This window comes from Parasteatoda tepidariorum, chromosome 9 (genome assembly GCF_982258835.1).
Source record: "Parasteatoda tepidariorum strain Cologne lab strain chromosome 9, Ptep-v5.0, whole genome shotgun sequence".
Lineage (NCBI taxonomy): Eukaryota > Metazoa > Arthropoda > Arachnida > Araneae > Theridiidae > Parasteatoda > Parasteatoda tepidariorum.
Genome location: NC_141763.1, coordinates 40,866,693 through 40,894,671, shown reverse-complemented (window position 1 = coordinate 40,894,671; position 27,979 = coordinate 40,866,693). Strand labels below are relative to the sequence as shown.

Here is a 27,979-nt window from a genome sequence, read left to right as displayed (position 1 = left end):
TACTTGCAATATTATAGCCTGTCAAACGACTAAATTTACTAAACTTCATTTTAAGAATGACACATTATAATATTTAACGAAGAATAATCTCAAATCAATATTTTATTCTATGATATACAATCAAGTACATAACGCTCCAAAGTGAGAAAAGTTACAGAAGTTTCAATTTCAAAATGAGCCATAATTATATCAATGGAGAAAAAATTAACACAAATTAGTGCTTTATGTTGAACAATTCAATACAAGGAAAAGTGTTAATCGCATAAGCTTACATAACTTTATTTTTATTATGAGATATTAACATTTGTAGCTTTTAATCAAAAATAATTACAAATAAATTTTCTGAACCATTTTACATTATCATGAGATATTACAGGAAAAGTTGCAAATAGTGAATGTTTTAAAATTTTCCACAATCATGAGATATTAATGAAAAAATTACAATCAGTGAGCGTTTTTTAAAATTTTCCATAATCATGAAATATTAATGAAAAAATTACAATCAGTGAGTGTTTTTTAAAATTTTCCATAATCATGAGACATTAATGGAAAAATTACAATCAGTGAGTGTTTCTTAAAATTTTCCATAATCATGAAATATTAATGGAAAAATTACAATCAGTGAGCGTTTTTTAAAATTTTCCATAATCATGAAATATTAATGGAAAAATTACAATCAGTGAGCGTTTTTTAAAATTTTCCATAATCATGAGATATTAATGGAAAAATTACAATCAGTGAGTGTTTTTTAAAATTTTCCATAATCATGAGATATTAATGGAAAAATTACAATCAGTGAGTGTTTTTTAAAATTTTCCATAATCATGAGATATAAATGGAAAAATTACAATCAGTGAGTGCTTTTTAAAATTTTCCATAATCATGAGATATTAATGGAAAAATTACAATCAGTGAGTGTTTTTTAAAATTTTCCATAATCATGAGATATTAATGGAAAAATTACAATCAGTGAGTGTTTTTTAAAATTTTTCACAATCATGAGATATTAATGGAAAATTACAATCAGTGAGTGTTTTAAAATTTTCCACAATCATGAAATATTAATGAAAAAATTACAGTAAGTGAGTGTTTTAAAATTTTCCATAACCATGAGATGATATTAATTGAAAAATTGCAATTAGTGAATGTTTTTTTAAATTTTTCGTTGATTAAAAAAGAGTTCTGAAGATCATAACCGAATTTCTTAAATTTCAGTTTTTTTTTTCTTCCAAAAAATTTTTCAGAAAAGAAATAAGTTTTTAAATAATATTACAATAGAACAATAATAATTAGAGATACTTAATTTATGCAAACACAAGAAATAATGTATACGTTAGAAAATAAAATGTGAGTAAAGTATATTGCTTTATCTTACACTTATTCCAAATAGGCAGTCATTGAGCTAAAAATTTCTGAAGCCAGTTTAGGATAATCGTTTATAAGTTCCAACCATTCAGATTTCTTCTTAATAACCGAAAAATTATGATTTAAAAACAGCATACATTTCTCCTTGAGTGTTTTCTCACTATGCAAATAAGAAAGCACAATAATTCTGCAAACAGTTTCAACAGTTAAGCTGTCAGCTAGTATATCCCCACACTCTTTCACCAGACCTTCAACACTGTATTTATCGCCCAGAGCTAAGAGATTCATCACTATATCCAAACTTTTATCGTCCATATCGCCACAATAGAGGTATTTCAAAAAACAATCAAATGTACGGGCATCAAAATCAGTGATTTGAATGCATCTGGACTTAGATTCAATCAAATTGTTCTCGAACATTCTTTTGAAAACAGGTGATCGAGCCACTAGAATGCACCAATGTGCTTTTATAGTGTTTTCGCCGATTTTAAAACTCATATCGGTATTTGTCTTAGACTCGTACAGAGTTTTAAGAGCCCGGCAAACATTGCAGTGCTTTTCGTCTGGCAATTTTAAAACGGGATCTGCAGTTGCTATGGTAGTTATATTATGGCCAAAAAAAGTTAAAGTAAACAGAAATGTTACGTCCGAAGCAACATCAATACTAGTAGGATTTACATACAATTTATAATTAGTAGTATGCAGCATACCTGTAAAAAGGTGAGTAGAATCGTCTAAATCGTAAACAGTTCTTGGTGTACCAACTGTTGATAATACAGTCATAGTAGTATCATTATTAGAACCACTGCTAATTTTTGCAACGATAGTAAATCTGCAGGTCTTAGGTACTTCCTCTTTCGATAACTTAATCAAATTTATCTCATAATCAAGATAACTCTTGCTTTCGTTGTCTAAACGTGGTTTTAATTCAAAAGCAAGTGTCAAAGGAATAGATTTCAACGGCGAAAATTCTACCGAGCGAATAACATCGTAGTATTTCAAAAAGTTCTTTATCTTCCATATGTATTCATATTCAGAAACGGAAGTGTTTGTTTCCACCATGGTTTTGTGCGAGGCCATGACAGTTAAGCCAAAGAAAAATAACTAAATATGAAATTGCGCAGGTTTCTTCCGTGTTTTTTACTGCTCTGTGGATTTAACTGACTGAAACAGTGTTGCCAGAACTTAAGATTAAAAAGTAGCGAATGTGAGCTTCAAAAGTAGCGGATTCAAACATTTTGTAGCCCGAAAAAACTACGTTTTATATATATATATATATATATATATATATATATATATATATATATATATATATATATATATATATATATATATATATATATATATATATATATATATAAGTTCAAAATGAAGAATAAAACAAAGAAAAATTATAGACATATGAAAAAAAGGGGGTGGGAAATAATAAGTAAAAAAAATAACAAACAACATTTTATTAAAAAGAAAAAAAAAAAAGAATAAGTGATATGTTAGTAGAATATATATATATATATATATATATATATATATATATATTCTACTAATTAAAAAAATAAGTTAAATTTCAATGTTGTAGTTGTAGTTCATTTACGATTGGCGACGGCTGGGAAACATCCGATGATCCAAAGACATGCCATCACAATTTTGATCCCCTGCAGAGGTCATGGCACCCCGCGCCTCAGTAGCCCGACGACCTGCACGCGAAGTCGAGCACTTTACGGTAGAACAGTTTAACGAGGACCCATACCACACGACCTCGGTTCCTACGCAGACTGATTCACGTGTTCACCCATCCTCACACTGACAGCAGTCAGTGATGTTTTAATTATTTTTTTATAACCGTCGTTGAACAGCCGACCCATTTTATTGGGTTTGCGGCTACTAATGTTCAACTCCGTAACCTTGTAATTTTGAATTCGATCCAGAAGACAATTGAACTCCTGGATCAAGTATTGGGAGAAATTTTGACTTCGTAGAGGACTTTTTGATGGAACTAACCGGCATTTGCGTTACATGGAGAGGAATACCACGAGAACTCTCACGGACAGCCTCACTGCAAGAGGACTCAAACCCATGATCCGTCTACCACTGAGGATATTTCACGTCAGCTCTGTGGTCGGTGCAAGCAGGATGCGGAATTCGTATCGACCAGCCATGGCCGGGATCGAGCCCCGGTTCATCTCATTGGAAGGCGAACACTCTCTCCCCTGAGCCATCGCGGTTCAGCCAGTGATGTTTGACTTCAATGATCTGCTGGGAACCGTGTCTTAACGATCAGTCCACTGAGGGACTTAAATTTCAATGAGCTGCGTTCATAATTTCTCCAAATTCAATATTTCGTTTTAGCTCAGATTACAGGTCACGTTGCGTTTTCACGAGTCTGTGATTTGAAGCATAAATATGGAGAGATTCTGAACTCTGCGCGGTAAAAAAAAACAAGAATCCAAAACTAAAGCTCAAGCGTTTTCAGAAAAAAATATTTTTAAAAAAGATACAGAAACTGCAGACTTTAAAGAATCTCTCATTTTATAATAGGAAAGGAATTTTTTTTTTTTTATAAAAGTATTTCTGTGAGATAAGTAGCATGAAATTCTCTAAGTAGCGCATTTTTAAGATTTGTAGCTTTTGAAAAATAATGAGTAGCCCAAAAAGTAGCGGGTAGCCCAAATTCGATTTTGTGTAGCGGGGAGTTTTAAAAGTAGCCCAATCCGCTACTTGTAGCCCAATCTGGCAACACTGGACTGAAAGAAACCCGTATGACAGCTGCTTTTATTTCTCAAAGTAAACTTCAAAGAATAGACGAACTCACTTTTGAAATGGGGGGAGGTAAAGAACAAGTTTGAACTGAGTCTGCGTAAGGGAGGAAAGTAAAGAAGTGCCTATAAAAAAAAAAGTCCGTTCAACGAGAACTGAGAGTGGAAGTAAACAAAAGGGTTGCTGTTTGATCGCCAACGTTTGCCACTTTAACGGTTTCTTCGCTGAATGGGCGATTTCATTTGAATCGACAGAGCTTTTGCTTTTATAGAAAAACGATGTTTGGTTTTTGATACCTTAAAATTAGATAAGAAAGTGCAAAATTAAAATATTTTCATGAAAATACGTTTTTAAGTGTTTCAGTAAACACATAATTTTATTTTAAGAATAGTTTTAATATATATTTATATTTCTTTAAGTTTTGATTAAATTAGTTTTAATATATTTTGCATAAATATCTATGAAAAACATAACTTTTATAATTCCATCGTAAAAGTCGTATAGAATTGAAAGTTATGTTAAAAAATTTTAAAAAAATACTCTTTTATTTTCATAATTACAATTTTTTTTAAAATTTATTAGAAGTTAAATAATATTTAAAATAGTTTTATGTTTCACCGATTGATTTAAAAATATATTAGAAGGAACTGCATTTATTTGTATTTTTAAATTGTTAATTATCTTTATTTTTCTAAGGGAAGTATTACGAAAATAATTACACTAAAAGAAACTTGGAACTTTTTTATATGTCTTACAAAATCTTTTGTTAAGAAAAATATACCCACTTAACCTATAAAAAAAAGCAGTTTGTAAACCTCGAATTCAATAGGTTTTTGAAAAAATAGAATCAAGTGTCAAAATTATTTAATTTTACGTAACATTTGAATTTCTGTACTTAATTAACAACTGTACCGATAACGAAAATAATTATATTAAACTACTCAGAAAAGAACAAAATTTTAAGAATTACTGTATTAATGATCAATTAATCATGGATAATAACGAATAATTATATCATTAAAAAGTAAAAATGAATCCTCGTCGTTTGAATTGATATTTATTTTGAATGCACTTCCGTTTTATAAATGTTCAATATTATTTCTTTCTCAGCTTTACTTATGTAAGATTTCTTCTGTCGTTTTTTAGGAGGACTTAAATCCATCGCTTTATTTTCCATATTACTCATGAAACACTTACAAAAAGACACCACGGCGAAACAAACAGCCCTCTAAAAATAAGAGTTTTTGCTTGTCTGATAGGCGCTATTTGTCATTATTCCGGCGCCAAGTAGACAGCTGTATTGCGCCAAATAGCACGCCGCTTTGTTTACTTTCGCTTTCTAAATTTTTCGTAACGCTGTGTACTACTAATCAAAAAATGAATGAATTTTTTTTAAAATATGCTTATTTTTCTTTTTGGTACAAGTTTTGTTAAGAAGTTTATTTGCTTCTGTGAGATTGTTTTTGCTGTGATAAAAAATTGCACAAAAGTTAAAAATCACAATTTACTACAACTGCAACTTACAACAAATAAATTAAAAATTTCCTCGATACTTTTTCATTAAAAAAAATGTCTAATGTGGAATTTGAATGTCACAAATGATTATTGATTTAAAAATTGTATAGAAATTATAAATAAAATGCAAAAAAAAAAAAGAAGAAAAATAATTAATTTTGAGAAGCAATTTATCAAAAGAAGTCAATAAACATAGTTTTATTTTTTTGCCTATAAATTCTATAGGTTCAATAAGTTCAGACTTGATTAATAACTGAAAATAAAGTGTAGATTTTTATAAATTTACCACCGAAAAATCATATGGTTGTCATCAAGAATTTTCCTAAAAATATAAATAAAAGTTAGAATAAAAAAAGTCCTGCTTTCCTTTTACTTACTAATAACCGGATGTAAACTGCTTTTTCAATGGAAATGACAAGAACGAACTTTATGAAAAAAATAATCAGTATAATAAAATGCAAATTTTTAATCATTTTTGGTAAAAAATGTGCATGTTAATCACGGTTAAGATTCTCTTGAAAACACTTTATTGCATATCCCAGAAAACATTTAACCTTACGACAACCTTGTATCGGAATTTTCGTTTTATTGTCACGAAAATGTTTGTACTAAAAACCTTTTTTCAAATAAAGCAAAAATATTGCAGTTTACAACCTTTCATCCCAAAAGGATTAAAAAAAATTGTTTAAACCTTTTTTTTAAAAAAAAAAAAGTATTACCACTATGGGTTCATAATGACGTCACACTAGCGATAGGATCAAATTGCATTGTCCATTAAAATTTTCAGATAAGGTGGATTTTAGCTGAAGATACCCTGCGAAAAGAAACCTTATGATGACCTAGATTTAAGATTATTTTCACCCTGAGATTAGTTTTATTAAAGGATTTTTTCACCCTTGAAATCCCTAAGTCAACCTTGATTTAAGGTTTTTATTTCAAAATTTTTTCCCCAAGGTTTTGGATGAGGGTAATGTGCGTAGAATAGAGCAGATTGTCACAGATCTTATTTTAAGGTTAGAAGGTTTACACGTAAACCGCATTAATAAGGTTTTTAGGTTTGCATTAAAAGGTTTTTTCTGAGTGGAAATAAACCTTATTTTGCTCTCTGGGTATGTTTCCTTCCCATGTTTGCAGAGTAACTGAGTCCCATTGAATTCAGAATTTTATACAAAATGGGTGCCATTTTTTTTCTATACTATATTTATGATTGTCAAATATTTCCTATTTGAATTTAATTGAATTCAGGATTTTACACAGAAAAGTTACTAACGTACTACGCACGGTGTGGCAGAAGTCAATTTCTTGGCTATAGATGGCGCCACTGGAAAACAAGAACAATCGCACCCCCTCTGCCTAAACAGGCGACAACAACAGTTAAATTTATGATTTTGAAATAATTCATCTCTTTTTAGTTCAATTCACTTCCGAATTTTACACAAAAAATAGTTATATTCATGATTTTAAAATATTTTATATTTCAATTCCTTTGATTTCAGAATTTTTCGAAGAAAAAAAGTTACCAACGTTTGCTGCAGTTATTTTTATACTTTGAAAATATTTTATGTTTAAGTACCATTGAATTCAGAAATTTACGCAAAAAGTTACCAGCTTTCAAAAAGATTTATGAAATAAAAAATATTTCATATTTAAGTTCTATTAAGTTATCCAGCTCCAAACACATATACGATAGTAAAAATTTTTTTATTTTTGAGTTTCATTGCGGAATTTGGCGGAAAAAGTTATCAACGTTTGTTACAGTTTTAAAACATTTCATATTTGTGTTCAATTCATGTTTTCGATTATTATTTTTATGAATTGAAAGTATTTCATAACTTACTTCAGTTCAAATCAGATCTTTTTTCAATAGTTACTTGCAATTATATTGGAATTCAAATTTTTCACAGAAAAGTTACCAACGTTTTCGGCAGTATCTAACACCTATATTTTACCAACATTTTATTACAATTATTTTACTAATAATATTTGTTAATTTTAAAGGATTTCATATTTTATTAAATATTATTAAATTCGGAATTCGGATATTAAATTCGGAATTTCTACACATAAACCTCTACCATTTTCCCAGTTATATTGAATACAGAATTTTGCACAAAAAATTAACAATGCTTTTTACCGTATATATTCAAGATTATAATATAATGTATTCAAGATTTTAAGGTAATTTTGATTTACGTAGAAAATTCTGTACAAAATATAAATGTTTTCTGCAGTTATTTTTATGAATTCAAAGTGTCATATTTCAATTGAATTCACAATTTTTATTCTAAATATAGTGAACAACGTTTTCTACAATAATATTAAATTCTAAGTTCTACACTAAAAAGTAACAAACCTTTTATACTGTCATGATTTTAAAATATTTTATATTTGAAATCAATCAAATTCAGAATTTTACTCAAAAAAAGTACCAACGTGTTTTACAATTATTTTGATAATTTTAAAGTGCTAATTATTGTCAAAGTCAATTACCAATGTTTTATATTATATTAACATTATATGCAGAAATTTACATAAAATAAAATTATCAACGTTTTCTATACTGTAAAAAATGTCAGATCTAATTACGATAAAAATTTATTTCCTTCTGAGGGCAGCAGCGACCATAAAATCCATTTCACCGTAAAATTCACTTTTACCATAAAATTTTTGTAAATTAATTTTTACAGTAATAATACAGTATTCAATAATTTTAAAGTAAATATTACTGCAAAAATTATTTTTGTTCCGTTAAGTTTTACGGTACAAAATTGATTTTAAGGTAAAAAGTATTGGCAGCCTGAGTGAGCCGATACTTTTTACCGTAATTTTATCCGAATTTTTTTACAGTGCACTGTTATATTTATGATTTTAAAGTATTGAAATTAAAATTGAGTTCCATTTAAATCAAAATTCTACATAAAACAAATTACTAATTATTTATCTTATTTACTATGTAAATATTTTCTGTAAAATTTAGAAACCTTTTGTTAAAAAAAACTACTGAAATAGTTAACATTTTTAGTCATATAGTTAACATATTAGTCATAAAGTTAACATTAAAATTTTTAGTCATATATTATTTTTTAACGATAGAAAATTTTTTACCATAGTCTTCTTCTCAATTTTATTTTACACTCATTCGAGTAAGGATAGAGTTGAAAATTTCATATGCAAGCTCAGAATAATTTTTTTCAATTTTTTCCATTCAGGTTTATTTTCTACAAGCGAAAAATTATCTAGAACAAATTTTAACAGAAGAAAATTCTATAGCGAGCTTATCACTTCAATTTTATTTCACACTCATTTGAGTAAGAAGAGATTTCAGAATTTCATATGTAAGCTCAGGATAATCTTTTTCCATTTTTCCCCATTCAGGTTTGTTTTTAACGAGAGAAAAATTATCATGAATAAATTTTATGCATTTTTCCTTCAATGACTCACTGCTATGCAAATAGGCGTCTATAATAACTTGAAAAACTGTTTCCACTGTTAAGCTGGTAGCTAGTATCGCACTGCAATCCTTCATTAGACTGGAAACTTCGTATTTATCTGCCAGAGCAAAAAGATGTGGTATAATATCCAAATTTTTAAAGTCTGCATTTCCACAATAAAGGTATTTCAAAAAGCAGTCAAATTCACGAGCATCGAAGTCAGTGATTTGGATGCATTTGGATTTTGATTCAGTCAAATCGCTTTCCAACATCGTTTTGAAAACTGGAGATTGAGCCATGAGAACACACTGGTGAGCTTTTAGAGTGTCTGTTCCAATTTCAAAGATTACGTCACACTTTGCCTTTGACTCATAAAGAGCTTTAAATCTAGAGCAAATATTACTGTACTTTTCGAGTGGCGTTTGCAAAATAGGGTCTGCATTGGAAACTGTGGTTTCGTCAAAACCAAAAAATGTGAAAGTGCAATCAAAAGTGAAAGGAACATCATATACACCAATTTTTTGATCCTTCACATGCAAAGTCGTATTTTTTAATTTGGCAATGAAGAGATTGATGGAATTCCAATCGAAAACAGTAATACTTTGGTTTATAGTGTTCGCAGCAACTATGGTAGTACTATAACCATTCTTAATATTAATTGCGAATTCAACTCGGCAAGATTTCGGTATTTCTTCTTTTGATAGCTTAATGATATTAAAATTGTAATCATAATATCCGTCATCTCTTCGTATGTGTGGCTCTAATTCGACAACAAATTTCAAAGGAACAGATTTCAGCGGCGAAAACTCTGGACCGCGAAGTACATCATAATATTTTAAAAAATTATTTATCTTCCATTCATATTTATATTTCACAACAGTAGTATTAGTTTCCACTATAGTTTGATTCGAAGCCATGTTCTAAAAGTATTCACATAAACTATCCGCGACTAGATAAGCTTACAACTGAGACAATAACGATCCTTTATTTGTTTTAAGCTGATGTGTCTGTTTATCTTAACAACAGATAAACTTATCGTAGTAACAGCAACAAGCTGTTGAGAACGGAGTTTGTAAGTGGCGCTGCATGTAGTCACTAAAGTTATGACATCATCATTATTGTTCTTGATCACCTAATGAAATGTCACGAGCGTCAATGGCTCGCGATCTTGTTATCGTTCTTCCTTTAATAAACGTTGTTTTTTGTTAAATGAACTTGAATTATTTTTAAACTAACAACAAACCCGCATCTGGTAGATGCAACTCATAGATTATGAAGTTGTTTTAGTGTTGTTCGCAACACAAGCGTTTGAGTGTATTGTTGTCACATTTTTCAAAGTCAAGTGGTTTTAGTCAACTTTTTAATATCCTATTTCACGTCATATATTTTAACTACTTGTTTAAAATATATATATTTATCGATTTAGCAATTACTGTTTACCCTTTAAAACAGCATTAAGGACTTCGTTAAATCCGTGAATAAAAGTAAAATGTGCTTGGTAGAAAATAAAAATACTGAGATATTTTTATTTATTTATTTTTGAATATAATGACGTATAAGAGAAAGATGATAAACAGAAATGTGAATTTCCACAGGTTGATATTTATTCTAACGATTTTTTTTTTCTCTAATTAAATCCCAAAGCTTTTGAATATCATTATTGGTGAATACTTTATATAGAATGTCTCTTTTGTTCTGTTCGTTGAGAAAAAAAAAACCACGCGTTCTTAAAAAATATTAAAGAAAAGAATAAAATAGTAACGCTTTTGAAAGTAACTAAGAAGGTACTTTCAATGTTATTAATCGATTACAAAGTATTAGCGATAGTTTATTGCAGGTAAGGCAATATTTAGAAAGTTCAGGGCTAAACTTAGAGATATTAATCAAACATAATCGATAGTCGTAAAAATTAATCATGTGGTTTGTTTTATTTTATTTAGTTTTATCTTATATATTAAATGTCACATTAGGAAGTTTCACCTGTGGTTGCTTCGATTCCTCATCATTTCTTCCTCTTAAAAGTAAATTTTTTTTATTATTCTTTCTTTTTTCTTTAAAAAAAAAAAAAAGATTTGTTTGTAAAACGTATAATTATTATAATTTTATGTGAAAATATTTTCTGACACATTAATCGCAGCGAAAATAACGATTACGTGAATTAGAAAAATAATCAATGTAAAAATATATTTGCATTTAGGAATACATAAATAATATGTAGCAAAATGAGGAAATATAAATGATAAGTAATTTTATTCGATAATGATGTAAAATGGTAATCTCATATAATTAAAACATTTCGAATTGGAAAAAGCTTTTATCTCTCTTGAGTTTTTAAAATTTTTGTAAATTAATCTATGATAAATTTATCAATGTATAGTAATTTATCAATCTCTAGTAAATTAATCAATAATAAATTTTTGTAAAATTTAAAATTTCCATCCGGCAACTTCAAATCTCTTATTTTTCCTATTATTTTATTTATTAAATTTTTTGTTACTTTTGATATTGAATCAATTTAAAGGAATAAATTTTATACAAAAACTACAAATCAACATTTTCAAAGCAAAAAAAGTGTAAAAATACGCTAATATAGCACTTAAAATTGCAATAGTTTTAGAAAAAAAAAATTTAAAATTTGAAAGAAAAACTAGAGTTGAGTTTATAAATGAAAAGTGCCCTTTCAATACGTCTAGTTTCAACTTAATAGTTACATTGGAGCTGGTTGTAGATCAAACCGTATGGTACATTTTATTTTCAAGTTCACCATTTGTTAAGTCTCGAGCTAATAATCAAACCTTAATTTTTTTCATCTTACTTCTTGCGAAATACCTTCATTAGTTAAGTTTCTAAGTTCTTAAGCTTTTGACACTGCAGTTTTGTTATAACAGTAATTTAGAGGAAAGCATTTTGTTGTTTCTAATGCCACTTGCTAATACCGGCGAGCCGCCTGCTTTGTGAAACCAAGCTAATTTAAGGCAGAGAGTACAACAGCTCTAGTGCGACGTAAATTAACTACAACAACAACAGAGAGTACAGTCCGCAAAAAAAAAAAACGAATCACCCTGAATAACTTTCGTTCTAATGATCGGATTTTCACGAACTAAAAGTCAATCTTAATGGTTCCTGGGGGTGACCTCAAATATGCTAATTAATTAGTGCTAACTATTAATTAAGTTACGAAATCAGACACAAAAACGTACTTTCTCTGAATAAACATGCATTTTTTTTACATATTTGGATTTCTTATCTTCAAAATATAGGGGTAGCCGCAATCTGGGAAATGTGGTCCCCATAGTTTGGTCAGGAGAGCGATTCAAAGTTCGTACCCCTTAATGTTAATTTCGCTTTTTGCGTTTTCAGTCATATTTTCAAAACTAATGAAGCAATTCAAGAAAAATTGCACCCACTCATAAAACTCATTTACCCAAAGATAATTTCATGCAAAAAATAATTTTTAATAATTATTTATTATTTTTTATTATTTAATTAAAGTGTGGATGAAAAAATATTGAATTATAAGGTATGAATTTTTTTATACCATTTTAATCAACATATTTTTCAATTGGAAAATCTGAAGTTTCAACTGTTTTTATTTATTAGAAGCTGAGAAAAATTAAAATTAATTATTTTTAAAAAAATAATTTGGCGACAATAAAGAAATAACTAATTGGGGCGATTAATATTAAAATGTGATAAACTTGGGAGGAACTTGACTTCGCGCGCGTAGCGTAAAATTTCATTCATATTTTTTTCGCTAATAATCGTTTGCTAATCTTTTTATTTTTATTTCTTTCACACTATAAAATACGATGTTTCTTTTTTAGTCATTTAATAATTTATTTGCAATTTAGTAAAGAATTTTGAATAAAAAACACTTTATTCAACAAATGTCTAGTTTTAAAAAAGCGTGCTTCTGATAGAATACACCAGATTGTGCTTATTTAATGTGATTATTTTTTATTTTTTTTATTTTGTTTTTCAATAACTGATACAATTTCAATAATATACATACGTATGCATAGATTTGGAATAATATATTTATCAATTTCTTGAATATATATTTTATAAATATTAATAAAAATACGTAGTCAACATTTTTAAACATCTCTCACAACATCGCAAATTTCTCAACATCTTATAGGGTAAACTAAACAATGAAGGAACACTTAAGCTTAGCTTGCCTTTAAAAAAAATTCATAAAAATTTCAAAATTTGTAATTTTAGCTAAATGATGGTTTCGACATGTTTGTTTTATTAAATGCAAATTATGTAAAAAAAGTTAGATAACTTACATAATATTGTTTTAAGCTTTTGATGGTTTAAATAATAAGTAGTAAGATGACCAAGTGAAGGAACAGTTCTTACCAGTGAATAAACACTAAATTTTCCAGAGAATGAACACTTAATTTTGATAATGTTTGATGCTCGTTAGGAATCCATAGGCCACACAAATGTCTAAAAACAAGATTTTTCTTGGAATTACGACACATAACCATAGTTAATGTGGAAAATTTTACTTTTTTTTCAGTCATGGAATGGAAAGTAAAATATGTTTGAATACATAATTTTAAAAAAATGTTTTTCATTTTTTTCTCACAGTTTAATAGTCCGTTCTAAATTATGAATGTTTATCATTGTGTAATCTGATGATGTTTTTATTATTATTATAATTCGATCATTTTTTTGTTTAATCTTTTCCTCATATTTTTTAAGCTTTTTTTTTTAAATCTTTTTAAGTATTTTTTTTCTCTTCGTCATGAGTAATTTATTTCTTTTTCTTTTGATTTAACCTTCCTCTTTTTTCCAAATTTTTGGCCAATGTAAATGTATCTTCGAAATTTCTTTTGATTTTCCAGTTCCATTTCCAGAATTCCTCACTGGATAATAAATGAGAAAAAGGAGTTTCGAAGTTTGAGTAAAACCCATCTCTCATTGACTTATATCTAGTAGTTACTTATGAAACCAATCGTTTTTGCAACTAACAATGCCTCAAGAGGACTTATCTCAAAATCGGTTTTCAAGATACTTTCATTATTAATGTTAGTTGTCTCAGCTTCAGAGCCAAAATTTGATTATACAATTGTTCTTTTTGAAATAAATTCTTCAATATTGAGAAAAGCGCAAGCTATAGGATATTTGGGAGATTAAACTTTTCTGCCAATGTTCCTTTAAAAATTTGCAACATAACTTGTGAGATTTCCTTCTCAAGCTTCTGAAGAAATAGCGCATCGTTACTCTCGAAGCATGTTGAAGAAATAGAATAGAAATAAGTTCAATTATTCTTTCCTACCTGGATCTTGTCTATTTACCAGACTTCGCTACTGCAAATCTTCTTCGCTTGTGTTTAAAAGAAAACGAATTCTAACAATATAACAAATTTAATGACAGGACGGACATTACACAAAACGATCTTCTTTAACGAAGCTATGGAAATCAAACTAAAAACAAAATAAAAACATTAATATTCATTATATGTGTTCAGTCTGAGCGCCATCTGTTGGCCTTAAAGTTAATCTGTTTCATCCTCCGGCCCCAAAGGACCATTGGACAAACAGTTTTCGGTCCTTTTGAGTCTTAGCCAAGTTCACAAGGATATAGTAGTTGAACAGGTCTTTTTAAATTAGTTCCATTAGAAAGTCTAATTGTGCACGATCGAGTCTTTCCATCACGTCCAGGATGGACACAGGTGACAATCCCCATTTTCCACATGAGTCGAGGAAGTTTCTCGTCGTACACTAGGACGGTTGAGTCTTTGGTTGGTAGAACATTTTCTTTCTGTCTCTTTAACTGGTGGGCTGTTCTTAGTTCTAGAAGATACGAAGATTTCCATTTTTTCCATATTCTTTCTAAGAGGGAATTTTTTTGCTTCCATCCTTGTTCTAGATTGGATTTGCTAGAAGTTGATTGAGTCGAAGCTGTGGGAGGTGGGAGAGCAACAAGCCTTCTGCCTATGAGGAAATGTCCAGGTGTTAGCGGCTCAGGTTCCTCAATATCACTGTAGACTAAGGTCAAAGGTCTGGAATTTATAATTGCTTCAACTTCAATAATTATGGTCTCTAATTCCGGAAACGTTAAAGATGTTTTTCCCAATATTTTTCTAAGGCAAATTTTTGTAGATTTTATCAGTCTTTCCCAAAATCCGCCCCACCAGGCAGCTCTTTCAACGATGAAATTCCATTCTACGTTTTTAGTGGCAAAATAATTCTGAATTTCTTTGTCCTTTAAAAATTTCCACAATAAATTTATCTCAATTTTTGCTCTTTTGAAACTCCTTTTGAAACTCTTGCTCTTTTCATGACTTCTGCGAATTACAAGATTCGTAAAGTGACTTCTACTAGGCAGTAGCATCGGAGATACTTCGTTGTGACTAATTTCAGCATATCGAAGTCTGCTCTGTAAGCGAATGATGTTATTTTCGTCTAACGAAATAAAAAAGTTTTTCAATATTGACTTCGAAGATATGTCTTCTCCGCTTTTTAGTGCCTTCACTTCTTCTCCAAAATGCTCTTCTTGAGTTGTCTTTATCCAATATTCTTCTGCTGATTGTAATTCTTCGCAACTAATAGTTCCGGTTTTTCTGTTTTCTCTATTTTTAAGATTAAAGATAAATCTTCTTATCCACGCAGTGATACGTAAAATTTTCGTTAAACTTCCAAATCTTTCAATATTAATAATTTTCTCCATCTCTGAATCTATTGAAAGAACTACTGACGTGTCAATCTCTTCATTATCGATAGTTGCAAGCTCTTGATTTTCCTTAGGCCAATTATCTTCACTTTTTATCAGCCATTGGGGGCCCTTCCACCACAATTCTTTGTTAAGCAGATTTCCTAAGGATTCGCCACGAGTTAGCAGATCTGATGGATTTTCGTAACCAGGACAGTGCGACCATGAAGAAGTGTCAGTTTTTGAACAAATTTCAGTCACACGATTTTGGACAAATGTTTTCAGCCTTTTAGATTTTCCACGAATCCAGTGAAGTACTATCATCGAATCTGTCCAGAATCGAACGGAATAGTCTGTCACAGATGAAAGGCTGTTCTTTACATATTCAAATAATCGACTTCCAATTACAGCTGAGAGTAATTCAAGTCTCGGAAGTGTCAACTTTCGAAGAGGAGCAACTCTGGATTTAGAGCAAATTAACGATGTTCGAAAATGTCCATCATAGTCTGTATATCGAATATATAGGACTGCACCATACGCTCGTTTGCTCGAGTCAACGAAACAATGAAATTGAAAATTTCCCTTTTCTTCAGCATTTTTCAGATAAAATCTAGGTATTTCAAAGTTATTTGAGTCTTTTAATTCATCACACCATTTGTTCCAGTCTTTCGTTATATTTAATGGTAGAGGATCATCCCACTTGAATTTTTGTTCCCAAATATCCTGAAGAAGAATCTTTGGTCTCAGCGTAAAGGGACTAATAAATCCAAGAGGATCAAATATTTTCGATGCAATTTTTAAAATTAATCTTTTAGTTAAAGGATTAAATTTGTTACTTAATTCAGCAAACTTGCATTCTAATTTTAGCGTATCATCTTTCGAATTCCAAACGTAACCTAACACCTTAGAAAATTCATTTATATTTTCGTTACAATTTTCGGACTGATCTAGTTTTATCTGAAGAGATTCCGAATTTGTTTTCCATTTACGCATATTAAATCCACCTTCACGTAAAATTTCTTTTATTTCCTTATAAATTAAAAGACATTGATTTTCGTTATCTAATCCAAAAATCAAATCATCAACATACAATTTAGAATTTAAAATTTTATATGCTAACGGATATTTACGTTCGTACTTTCTTATATGATATTTGAGAGTTGCAGCTAATAAAAATGGACTTGGAGTAGCACCAAATAATACACGCGTCATTCGAAAAATTTTAATTCTTAACTTCTCTTCACTTTCAAAATTATTCTCGAACCATAAGAATTTAACTGCATTTCTATCTCTTTCATCTAACAATATCTGCAAAAAACTTTGCTCTATATCGGCAGTTAAAGCGAATGATTTGCTTCGGAAATCTAAAAGTAATCTTAAAGAGTCGGGATTCAGATTCGGTCCGGAATGTAAACAATCGTTCAATGATAATTTATTTTGCGAGTGTGATGAGGCGTCATAAACTATTCTTAACTTCGTTCTAGTTTTATCATCACGTATGACGGCACGATGAGGCATATAATATTCTCTATCCATATTCGTTTCACCCTTTTCATTCATTTCAACGGGTTCCACTATCCCCTCGCAAATCTGTTTCGATAATACATCCCTATACCGATCGTAATATTCCTTATCTTTATCAAATCTCTTAACTAAACTTTCTAAGCGGTATTTCGCGATTTTATAATTATTTTCTAAATGTTCAGCATTTTCATTCCACGGTAATTTTACCACGTATCTATTGTTTTGAAATTTTATATTTTTCTCAAAATCCTGTAAGATAAATTCCCCATCATTTTTAGACAAATCCCTTTTTTCGTTTTCGATACCCAATACGTCTAATTTCCAAAACTTTTGCAGAATTAAATCTGAATTTTCTTCACGCGAAGAATCTACGACTACTTTCATCATTTTTATTTCGCTTTCACTTTTTGTTTTGTTTTCTAAATAAGACGAACCACTCAAGACCCATCCGAAAAGACTATCCATTGCAACCAGAGAAGTATGTGGAATTCTGCATATATTACCAGAAATAATATTCCAATAATTGTCGGCGCCAATCAGTAGTCTGACACAAGGAGAACTTTCACTTCGTTCCCACGGTGATTCATCTGCGAGTGTAAAATTGTTTGCGCAGCATAAATTTCTTATTTCTCTCTCTGGCCGATGAATAACTGCATTGCTAATAGCGTGGGTAGTTAACGCTTCTAATTGTATCTTTTTCGTAGGATCATGAATACTTTTTAAATTTACTAAAACACGATCTATTGTTTCTTTCTGGGGTTCTATCGAACCAAAAGGATATATTTTTATAGTTTCTTTCCCTATCGTTTTTAATTTTAACTGATTAGCAAGATCCGATTCGATAAATGATTTTTGACTACCTAAATCAAATAAGATACGTATTTCAGCTCGTTTGTTTTTATTTTCGGCTAATACCGTCGCGGTTTGGAGTAAAATATTACTGCTCGAATTTTTACTTTCTGCAACAGAAGACACAATAGTTTCATTTGGGGAGACTTCGGGTTTTGATTCTAAAAGTTTATCGCATATGTTTTCATTATGTTTTTTACTACAAATAGTACAAGCAGGTTTCTTAACACATCGCCTGACAATATGAAATTTTTCTAGACAATTAAAACACCTACCTTGACGTAATAAACATTGTTTCTTTTCGGCAACACTTAATTTACATTCAGCATTTTTATGATCATTAGAACAGAATACACATTTATTTTCATTGCTAATAACATTTAAAGCAGCAGCACTCACATTCCTATCGTATCTCAATTTTGGGAATTTATTATTTTCAAAACCAGAAAATTCTCTTTCATTTCTATTTTTAGAATAACCTTGAAAAGAATTAGACTCTTTTTTCTGAAATGAAAATGTTCTTTCTCTTATTTCGATTTCGGATTTTAAATACTCTAACAATTTTGTTACGTTCCATGAATCTGTTTCGTTTTTATATTCGCGATTATAATTTAAAATTAAACTATCAGGTATTAATTTAGTTATAATTGGGAAAAGTAAATTACCGTAACTTTCAAGTTCGATGCCAAGTGATTCTAAACTACGTATTTGAATTTCACACGTATCGTATAATTCGCGGAGCGCTATTAAGTTAGAAGTGTTACGAATAGGCGACAAATTTAATAAATTATTAATATGTGATCTAATCAAAATTTCTTTTTTTCCGTATCGCTCTTCAAGAATATTAATTGCAATATCGTAGTTTTTCTCAGACAATGTCAAACCCTGTATCGCGGTTTGTGCTTTCGATTTCAGTAAACTTTTTAAGTATGTGAATTTGTCGATTTTATTCAAATTTTGATTATTATGAATCGCGTTCTTAAACTGAGACCAAAATTCTTGAAAGTTCTCAGGATTGCCATCAAATTTTTCAATGTAAATCTTAGGTAACTTAATTTTAATTTGAGCTTCTGAATTTTGGAATAAGTCACTAACAGTTGTATTTGAGCTTTCGACGCTAACAGTTTCTTTTTCGATTGCAGTTTTTTTGAGAATTTTCTCAATTTTAAACTTATAGAGAATAATTTTATCCCTACATTCTTCGGTTGATTCAACTTCTGCTGTTATTTGTTTACAGTCTTCGATTTTATCAATAATGAGTTTATCTAGTTCAATTATTTGTTTTTCTTTTTCGTTTAGCTGTACAAGTGCTACTTCTAAATATTCTAAATTCAAATTTTCTAAAGCTTCGTCAATTTTAGTCATGAGTTTAGTGGCACTTGTTCTTAAACCGCCTCTTCTCGTTTTTAGTTTCGCTTCGTCCGTCATTTTCGTTTTCGAATTCTTATAAACAACAAGCAATAAACAGTAATAGTCTCGGTGTTATCGGCACCATGAAGAAATAGAATAGAAATAAGTTCAATTATTCTTTCCTACCTGGATCTTGTCTATTTACCAGACTTCGCTACTGCAAATCTTCTTCGCTTGTGTTTAAAAGAAAACGAATTCTAACAATATAACAAATTTAATGACAGGACGGACATTACACAAAACGATCTTCTTTAACGAAGCTATGGAAATCAAACTAAAAACAAAATAAAAACATTAATATTCATTATATGTGTTCAGTCTGAGCGCCATCTGTTGGCCTTAAAGTTAATCTGTTTCACATGTGTTTTGTTGATAAGTTGTCTTGCTCATTAACTCTTGGTGTCTGTTTTGCATGCATTTGATACAGTCAACGTTTTCTACATCGAATGAAAAAATATCGCATTTCATAAAAGCATTTTAACTTCATCATTTGATGCCTCAAATCTTATTTAAAAATGGATGTAAAATTTTCTAGACATATTGTTTTACAATTCTTTTGTTTTCAAGATCTAACGAGATTTCCAAAAATTACGTAGAAAACTAAACCAGAAAATTTGTTTTGAGGAACAAAACTTGCTCCGTTTCAAATTGATATGAGATTTATACCTATCCAGAAGAAGCAAAATGAGGAATTTGATTGCATTTTTAATTAGCCATGGGTAGAAACATTCGCAATATATTTGTAAAATGTTGCTGCGGTCATCGTTTAATTTCATGAATAGCTTTTTCCAATGAAATATGTAGCAGGGACTGATTCTGTAATATCTCTACGAATTCTTCTGTAAGGAAAAACTACCAATGGAGGTACTTTTTCTTTCCTAGGTACTTTAGAATATAAATCCTTTTAATTTTTAAGGCCGCAGATTTTTCCCGTTTAAGGGCAGTATTCAACTCTTGTTTCATTCGCATTGTAAATGCAATCACTTTATAAAAGGATGCCAGGGCTACTTCCCTCCTAAAGATTCTCTGAAGTTCTTAAAACCAGTATTTCGAATATTATTCTCTAGGGGAAGATTTGCCTTTTGAAATTATCTTCGCATTGCACTGAGTTATCGGTGGATGTCACCTTAAAAAAACTTCACCCATTTTTCACCTAGATAATTGTCTTTAAATGGATTTTTCCTACCAGTTCCCGTTAGGACATTAAAGACGGCAATAGAATAATAATTTAGCTAATTATTGGCACAAAATCCTGCAAAGATTCCATTCAAGCTTTTATTATTATATTTAGTTGTTATATTTAGTTAATAAACATAGTTTATTAAGGAGTCTAAGGTATAATGTAATAACTAATCATATAAAGATAAATAATAAATTAATTATTATTATAATTCTTTAAATAAATTTAGCAATAAAATTTGCATATTTAAATGAAATAGTTATAGGAACTATTCATACAACATTTAACTGAATTTTAGGAGTCCTCTATGTCGCTGAACTACTAATTATCCAAGTAAAATCATATTTCACACAAACTATTCATTCACTGGGAAATCTATTCTCAGTGAAGGAACATGCCTGTTCCTTCACCGGTTAGAAGTTGTTTTTTTTTTTATTTTTAACATAATTTTGATTTATAATATGACAAAAGGTACAAGAAAATTAAAATTTTTCTTTTATTTTCATTAACTTGAAAAAATCCCAGTAAAGGAACACTTGTTTATACATTGGTTTTTCATCGTTCTGTAATCCAGTTAATAAACACCCCCTAATTTCAGTACTTGCTTATGCTATGATGCTTAAAATAAATAAAACGTAACTTCAATGACCATATTTTGAATTCTTTTTTTCACAATGAAAAGAAAAAGCATTATTATATGCAATTAATTGTAGTTTAAACGGATAACAACAAACACTGACCTTATAATTTTGTCAAAGAAACAAGGCGTTGAACAGATACTAACAAATTCAAAACTTTTTCCAGAGAAGACTCAAAGACCAGATAACTAAATGCATTGTTAAAGGACTTCCTATTGTTAGGTAGTAAGCTACTCTTACCAATCAATCTAAATTAAAACGTTTAAAATCTTATTTCTAAGAAATATCTATGAAATGCTCCTTTATTTGTTGGTTTACCCTATATCATCCTAATCTTAAAAGAAATTTCCGGAAGTGTATCGCAGAACTATTTTACCAACTATTTAATAAAATTTTAACATTTTAAAATTCTTATTCTTTTCCATTTTACGTTTATTATTTCTGCATTAATATACTAATAATTTTTTTAGAACTTTAATTTAGATTTTCTTTAATTTAGGTTTCCTTTTCAAATTATAGTCAAGTTTTTTTTAAAGAATTATTGTCTGCTAGATAAGAATAAAACCTTGTTAAGAAATTAAAAACATTCAGCTGTTTAAAATTATTTAATGCAAAACAGCTGATTATTTACTTAGCATACTATTTTTTTGAAAAAAGGATATAAATTATTGATTGTCTTTTTTTTTTGTTTCTTGTGACTTCAATTTAGATTATCTAAAATAGTGTTGATGTTTTATAAGTCACTACAAAGAGGATAAAGATACCGAACATAAAAAGCTGTGGAATACGTAGCCAATTTTTTTAGTGTCTTAAAATATCTCAGTATCTTAAATGTCGTCCTACTATCTTAGTTGTGAAATTAAATTTTTAATTATCCGACCACGTGTGATTCACTAATTATTTCATTATATCTTTTACTCTTTATGATACCAAGTAGATTTTTTTTTATGATAATATACTAAACTATTTAGTTTAATTTTTTACTTTAGCATGATTTCCAAGATATAATTGTAGTATAATTTGTTATCAGGAAAATGCCTTATTTTGTTAATCAGGAAATACTAAAAATTGAAATTTGTAAGGATTCCGAAGCTGTGCACACAATACACAATTTCCGACCTTATTTTAATAAAAAAAATTTTAAAAAAAAACGTGGCAAGTAGGCTAACATACTTTTTACAGAAACTGTGAAAACTAATTTTTCCTATATTTCGTCAAAAGAGGATAAGAATGATATTGCTCCAAGGGACCTACTCAATAATTTCGCTATTTCCAGAATGAAATCTGTTTGATCGAAACATATTATTCCTTGAAAATTACACGAGGGAAAAATTAACTTTTATCATTTATCTAAGCTTATTCCATTTATTTAATGATAGCGGTAATAAGGTTAAGGATATGCGTCGGAAGCTCCGTTTATTATTATACTATAAATGCATTAAATCATGCAGCTTGAATAATTTATTTTAAGTAAATTATTTAATAATTTTAAGCAAATAAGGGTGTAAAAATAAACTCGATCGAAATACTCCGAAAGTGTACCCTGAAATATATGTAGAATAAACTTTGGAATCGATATATAAAAAATACCTTTTCAAACAACTTCGAGTAGGACGGAAACGCTAACTTGTTTAAAAAAAGTTGTCCTTGTTACTATTTAATTTCGATTCCTGGTACTAGGGGACATTCCATTTTCACATTCGACTTTTGAAATTTCAATTGTAAACGGAATTTTTTTATGACCCTAAACTAAAATGTTAAGGCTTGCAGCAAAAAAAAAATTTTTTTTTACTGCATTAATTTTTTTACAGAGTAGTGAATTATTATTTTTTCAATCTAAGAACCTGTGCCTATAACATATGTAAAACTTATTTTAATATCGAGTGAAATAATTTAATATGTTGTGTAACTAAATGGATAATCCCAAGAAACTGAATCGAAAATATAAAAACTTCATTGATTTAAAAAAATAATAGATGATAATAAAAATAGACATGTTTTGAGCGTCCAATAATAAAAGTCACAAGTTATCCAAGCCTGACAAGTCTTGAGAATGGGCGATTATATTTGAAAACTCGAAACATGTCGACTTTTACTTCCCTCTTCATATGTTTTGAAGCCAGTTGAGTTTTTATCGTCAATTATACTGTTTTACATTTGGGTCTTGATCATTATTTTGATAAGGATTTTACACTAGTTAAAGTAAACATATGCATTTTAATATTTTATCAGGATTCATATGGTCTTTAAAAATGTAAGAACATCAATATTGTAAAAGTTATATTTAACTTAAAAATTAACATTTTGACACCAGATATTTTGAGTTAATGAAATTAAATATTTTATCTCTTAAGTTTTTGTGCCCCCATTTCAGTATCTTAAGGATCTTACGAGCTCTGTTTAAAAAGAGATCATCAGATATATATAAGAAAGCAAAAATAACCATAGTAGCAGTATTTGTTGGTAAATGTAGCTTATCGTAATTGAAGAATATGCTGTGCGACATTTTATGGTGATTTTGCGAACGTATAAGTTTCAGAATGTATCGAAACATGAGGATGCTATTTGCTAATCATCTTTATCCAAAGGAAACGATGTAACCTAAATATCTAGTAGAATGAAGCGATTTTTTAAGCAATGAATCCTACAATTTGCAACATATTATTTCAATACCTTATTCTTAAACATAACATATTTCAATCTTTTTAAAATGCCACTAAACATTCAGCAATTCCTTGAGTTATAGAAAAAAGAAATATCGTAAATTATAGAAAGCCTTGTGAATGTGCATTAGAATTATTATACAATCTACATTTTATTTTTCAAGCACTTTTTTTTTTCTTCAAATTTTCTTGCCTAGAAGACTCGATTAAAACTGTAAAAATGATTATCCCTAAAATTTTGTAATAGCTATAATAAGTTATGCTCATTTTATTTTAGTATAAAATCCTCGAATAAATATAGTAAAAACAGTGTAATCTAAACAATATCAGATAAAAAGTTCATGTATTCAAATTCTAAAAACTATCATAAATAATTTATAAATCGATTCAAATTTACTTTTCAAAGGAGATTAAAATAATATTTTTTTTGCTTTTCGGACAGAAATCCCCTAAAAAATTGTTTATGGCCTGGAAACTTCGAGATATTTTCTATTAACAATAAATTAAGCCCCTCTGAGCAATCACTGGACATTATTTAAATTTTTTTACTATCAGAGTTTGGTTGCGTAGCAACCTAGTAAAATTAAGCACTCCTCTTTTGAATTAGTCAATGGGTTATCTTAAAATATTTATTTGCGCAGGCGACTTTTTTTGGCGGTTTTCTGGACTATCGCCAAATATATAAACATTTATTGCGGCCCAATTTACCACCCAATTTTTTTAAAATTTTGTCTACCCCCCCCCCCCCCCTAATTCAAGGGTCTAGATTCCAAATATGTAAAAAAAATTATATGTTTATTCAGAGAAAGTACGTTTTTGTGTCTGATTTCGTAACTTAATTAATAGTTAGCACTAATTAATTAACATATTTGAGGTCACCCCCAGGAAACATTAAGATTGACACTTAGTTCGTGAAAATCCGATCATTAGAACGAAAGTTATTCAGGGTGATTCGTTTTTTTTTTTTTGCGGACTGTACATTTTTTGTCTTTCAGTAGCGACATCTATGATCAAGAATACGACTTCAGTCTCACTTACGTCACAACCCGTTTAAAGGGCGGACTCAAACATACATCCACCGATTGTAATTTTGACTTGAACAAGAAAACGATCAATCTTCAATTGAGAACCACCAGAGGTTTGATTTGTTATGGGAACATGAAGGACTTTTTGAGTTGACAGATTCAACGTGCACCAGCCACTATTTACTACACGGAGATGGAGAGTCAGCGGTCGGTGGGGATCGAACTCACGAACCCCTTAAACATTCGCCCAAAGCCCTACCTTCCAAACTATCCCGGCATTATATTGGTGGTTGGAATAGTCAGCAATTATGACGCCATGATGGCTCAGGGGATAGATCGTTCGCCTTCCAATGAGGTGAACCGAGTTCGAATCCCAGCGATGGCTGATCGATGCGAATTCCGCAACTTGCACCGACCGCAGAGCTGACGTAAAATATCCTTAGAGGTAGACGGATCATGAGTTAGAGTTGCTGATAAAGTCATCGGATTCTCGCGTATTGCAATAAAATTTCACTTTAAAATGTACTTTATCGATCCTGTTACACGAAAACCGACCATCACTCCTGCAGTAAATTTTCCACGGAAACGACGTTGTAATTTACGCTCTGGTTTTAAAAACCTATACGATTCAAAAAACAAATGTCTGCCGTAACTATTTCCGAGGATTCCAAAAAATATAAAAAGGGCGTTCATCAAGGAACGACAATTATATTATCAACATACGACCTGAGGTCCTCCACTCGAAACTTTAAATCGATAAATTAATCGATCGACAACTGCATACATTTCTTAAGGAAAATTAACAATCTAACCATTAACTTGTCAAGAGTTACAAAAAACAAAAAAACATGAAAAATAAAGAAAAAACGAGACTGATGGAACGTTAATAAAAGTAGGTTTAACTTAAATTCATTTAATGCATACTAAATGTTTTTGTTAAGAGCACCATCTAGAAAACAAAAGAAGTGGTTTTATATTTTATTTTATAACCGTCGTTTAACAGACGACCCAATTTAGGGTTTACGAATACTAATGTTCAACTCCGTAGGCTTGTAAATTTAAACTCATTCCAGAAGACAAGGGAACTCCTGGATCAAGTATTGGTAGAAATTTGCCTTCATGGAGAACTTTTTACGAAACCAGCATTTACTATATTTTACGGAACTAACCCGCATTTACGTTACATGGAGAGGAAAAATCCCGTAAACTTCCCGCTGTTAGCCTGACGGCAAGGGGACTCTAACCCATAATCCGTTTATCACTGGGGATATTTCACGTCAGCTCTGTGAGCGGCGCTAGCCGAGAGCGGAATTTGTATCGACCAGCCATTGCTGAGATTCGAACCCGGTTCACCTCATTAGAAAGCGAATGCTCTATTCCCTGAGCCAACACGGCTCGCGTGGATCATTTGAAAAATATCGACTTATATGGAAAAAAAGAAATAAGAATGCTTAGCAACCACGGTGTTGCTGAGCGGAGCGAACAGGGGTTGGAGGTGTTCCTGTTCAAAAAGTCGAATACTTTTTCTATAATATTATTTTTCTTTTATGTTATTTTTCTTTTATATTATTTTAATTTTGAATGAATTGTTTCATCTCTTAGTTTATTATTGCATATTAGATCAAAAGGAGTGTAAAGAATTATTAAATAAAGAATTTGCAAGTTAAATACTAATGAACTTTCTTGAAAAAGGCATGTGTAATCTTATATAAAATACATACGTTTAAAAAGAAAAACAATCTGGTATTAAAAAAAGTTATTTTGCTTAGAGAAATACATGTTGTACCAATATCCTCAAAATTCCAGGTAACAGGGGTGATTCGAGGTGAAAGGGAATTTCCCCTCTAAGATACATCTACGCGCGTCACTACGGTTGAATTTGATTCGATCATTTAATCATGCTCGATGAGCTTAATTTTTATTTTTACTATTTGTTTGCTTGCTTAAATAGCTATTTTGGGCCTATTATTTTAATTGCAGTTGTGTTAAAATTAAATCTGAGTAGTTATAATTGTACTTATTATAATTGTATTTATTATTGAAAACTATTATTTATAATTATAACTGTATTTATTATTAAAATTATTATAAAAATAAATATAGAAGATACGATTTAATACAAAACAAAATTTAGAGAAAACAAAAATACCTCTTTCAGCTTTATGCTTTTTATCTCAAACTAACAGAATCGAAAATAACGCAAAAATAAGGTAGGGAAAGTGAGGTGAGACCGGGCTGCTTAGATTCGATGGCCTGTTCGAAGCTAAACTATTTAACTTAGAAACTTAGATTTAATCAAGATATGCATTGTTTAATTAGTGTACAATATATGACTTTCTTGTAAGGTCATAAATGTGCGACTTTTTTTATAACTCTATTTTTGTATGACAAAAAAGTCAGCTGATCTTACCCCACTGACAGGGTACACATGTTAACTATGGAAAATGTAATTATGCATGTTAACTATAGTAAATTTAGAAATATTAGAATTTAAGTGAAAAAGTAACATTTGAGAAATTTTGAAGATTAAATTACTTTCCGGTCCCCTAATATTTCCTATTACGAAATTATCTTGAGCCCCGGGACTGTTGATGGTCCGACCGAAATTTCGTATAAAAATTTAGTATTTATTAACACTTGAAAGACTGAAACTTATACCTATATTGCCCTATTTGCCAACAATTTACATTATTAAGTTTAACGCTTTAGTTCGTGAAAATCCGATCATAAGAGCAAAAGTTATTTATGTTGATATTTGTTTGGGCTCATTGGCAATACCTAAACCTAATTTAGGTATTGTGGTTATCGATTTGTTGCAGCAGCCCGCCGACGCGGATAAGTACCAATAAAAATTTAATAAACATACTGATTGTTAAAAAAAAAAAGACTATTTACAGAAAAATTACAGGGGAATTTGCATAATGAATTTGAATCGGAGCGGTTGCTCCTTTGGACTTCT

At 29.9% G+C, this 27,979-nt stretch overlaps 3 protein-coding genes across 3 annotated transcripts; all 3 read right to left on the bottom strand.

Moving 5' to 3' along the window:
• Nucleotides 1-84: 84 nt before the first annotated feature.
• Nucleotides 85-4,262, bottom strand: LOC147803998 (speckle-type POZ protein-like). The gene is made up of 2 exons (XM_087151645.1): nucleotides 4,103-4,262; nucleotides 85-2,525 (listed from the first exon to the last, which is right to left on the bottom strand). Exon 2 carries the CDS (start codon nucleotides 2,443-2,445, stop codon nucleotides 1,378-1,380), a length of 1,068 nt encoding a protein of 355 aa, XP_087007771.1. The 5' UTR covers nucleotides 2,446-2,525; nucleotides 4,103-4,262; the 3' UTR covers nucleotides 85-1,377.
• A 4,557-nt stretch (nucleotides 4,263-8,819) lies between these two features.
• LOC107449935 (speckle-type POZ protein) lies at nucleotides 8,820-10,721 on the bottom strand. Its single transcript, XM_016065619.4, has 2 exons — nucleotides 10,366-10,721; nucleotides 8,820-10,119 (listed from the first exon to the last, which is right to left on the bottom strand). The coding sequence occupies exon 2, from the start codon at nucleotides 9,980-9,982 to the stop codon at nucleotides 8,924-8,926; it is 1,059 nt and encodes a 352-aa protein (XP_015921105.3). The 5' UTR covers nucleotides 9,983-10,119; nucleotides 10,366-10,721; the 3' UTR covers nucleotides 8,820-8,923.
• A 3,918-nt stretch (nucleotides 10,722-14,639) lies between these two features.
• On the bottom strand, nucleotides 14,640-19,532 carry LOC147803997 (uncharacterized). Its single transcript, XM_087151370.1, has 3 exons — nucleotides 19,096-19,532; nucleotides 18,212-18,339; nucleotides 14,640-16,792 (listed from the first exon to the last, which is right to left on the bottom strand). The coding sequence occupies exons 1-3, from the start codon at nucleotides 19,530-19,532 to the stop codon at nucleotides 14,640-14,642; spliced, it is 2,718 nt and encodes a 905-aa protein (XP_087007496.1).
• Between the last annotated feature and the right edge of the window lie 8,447 nt (nucleotides 19,533-27,979).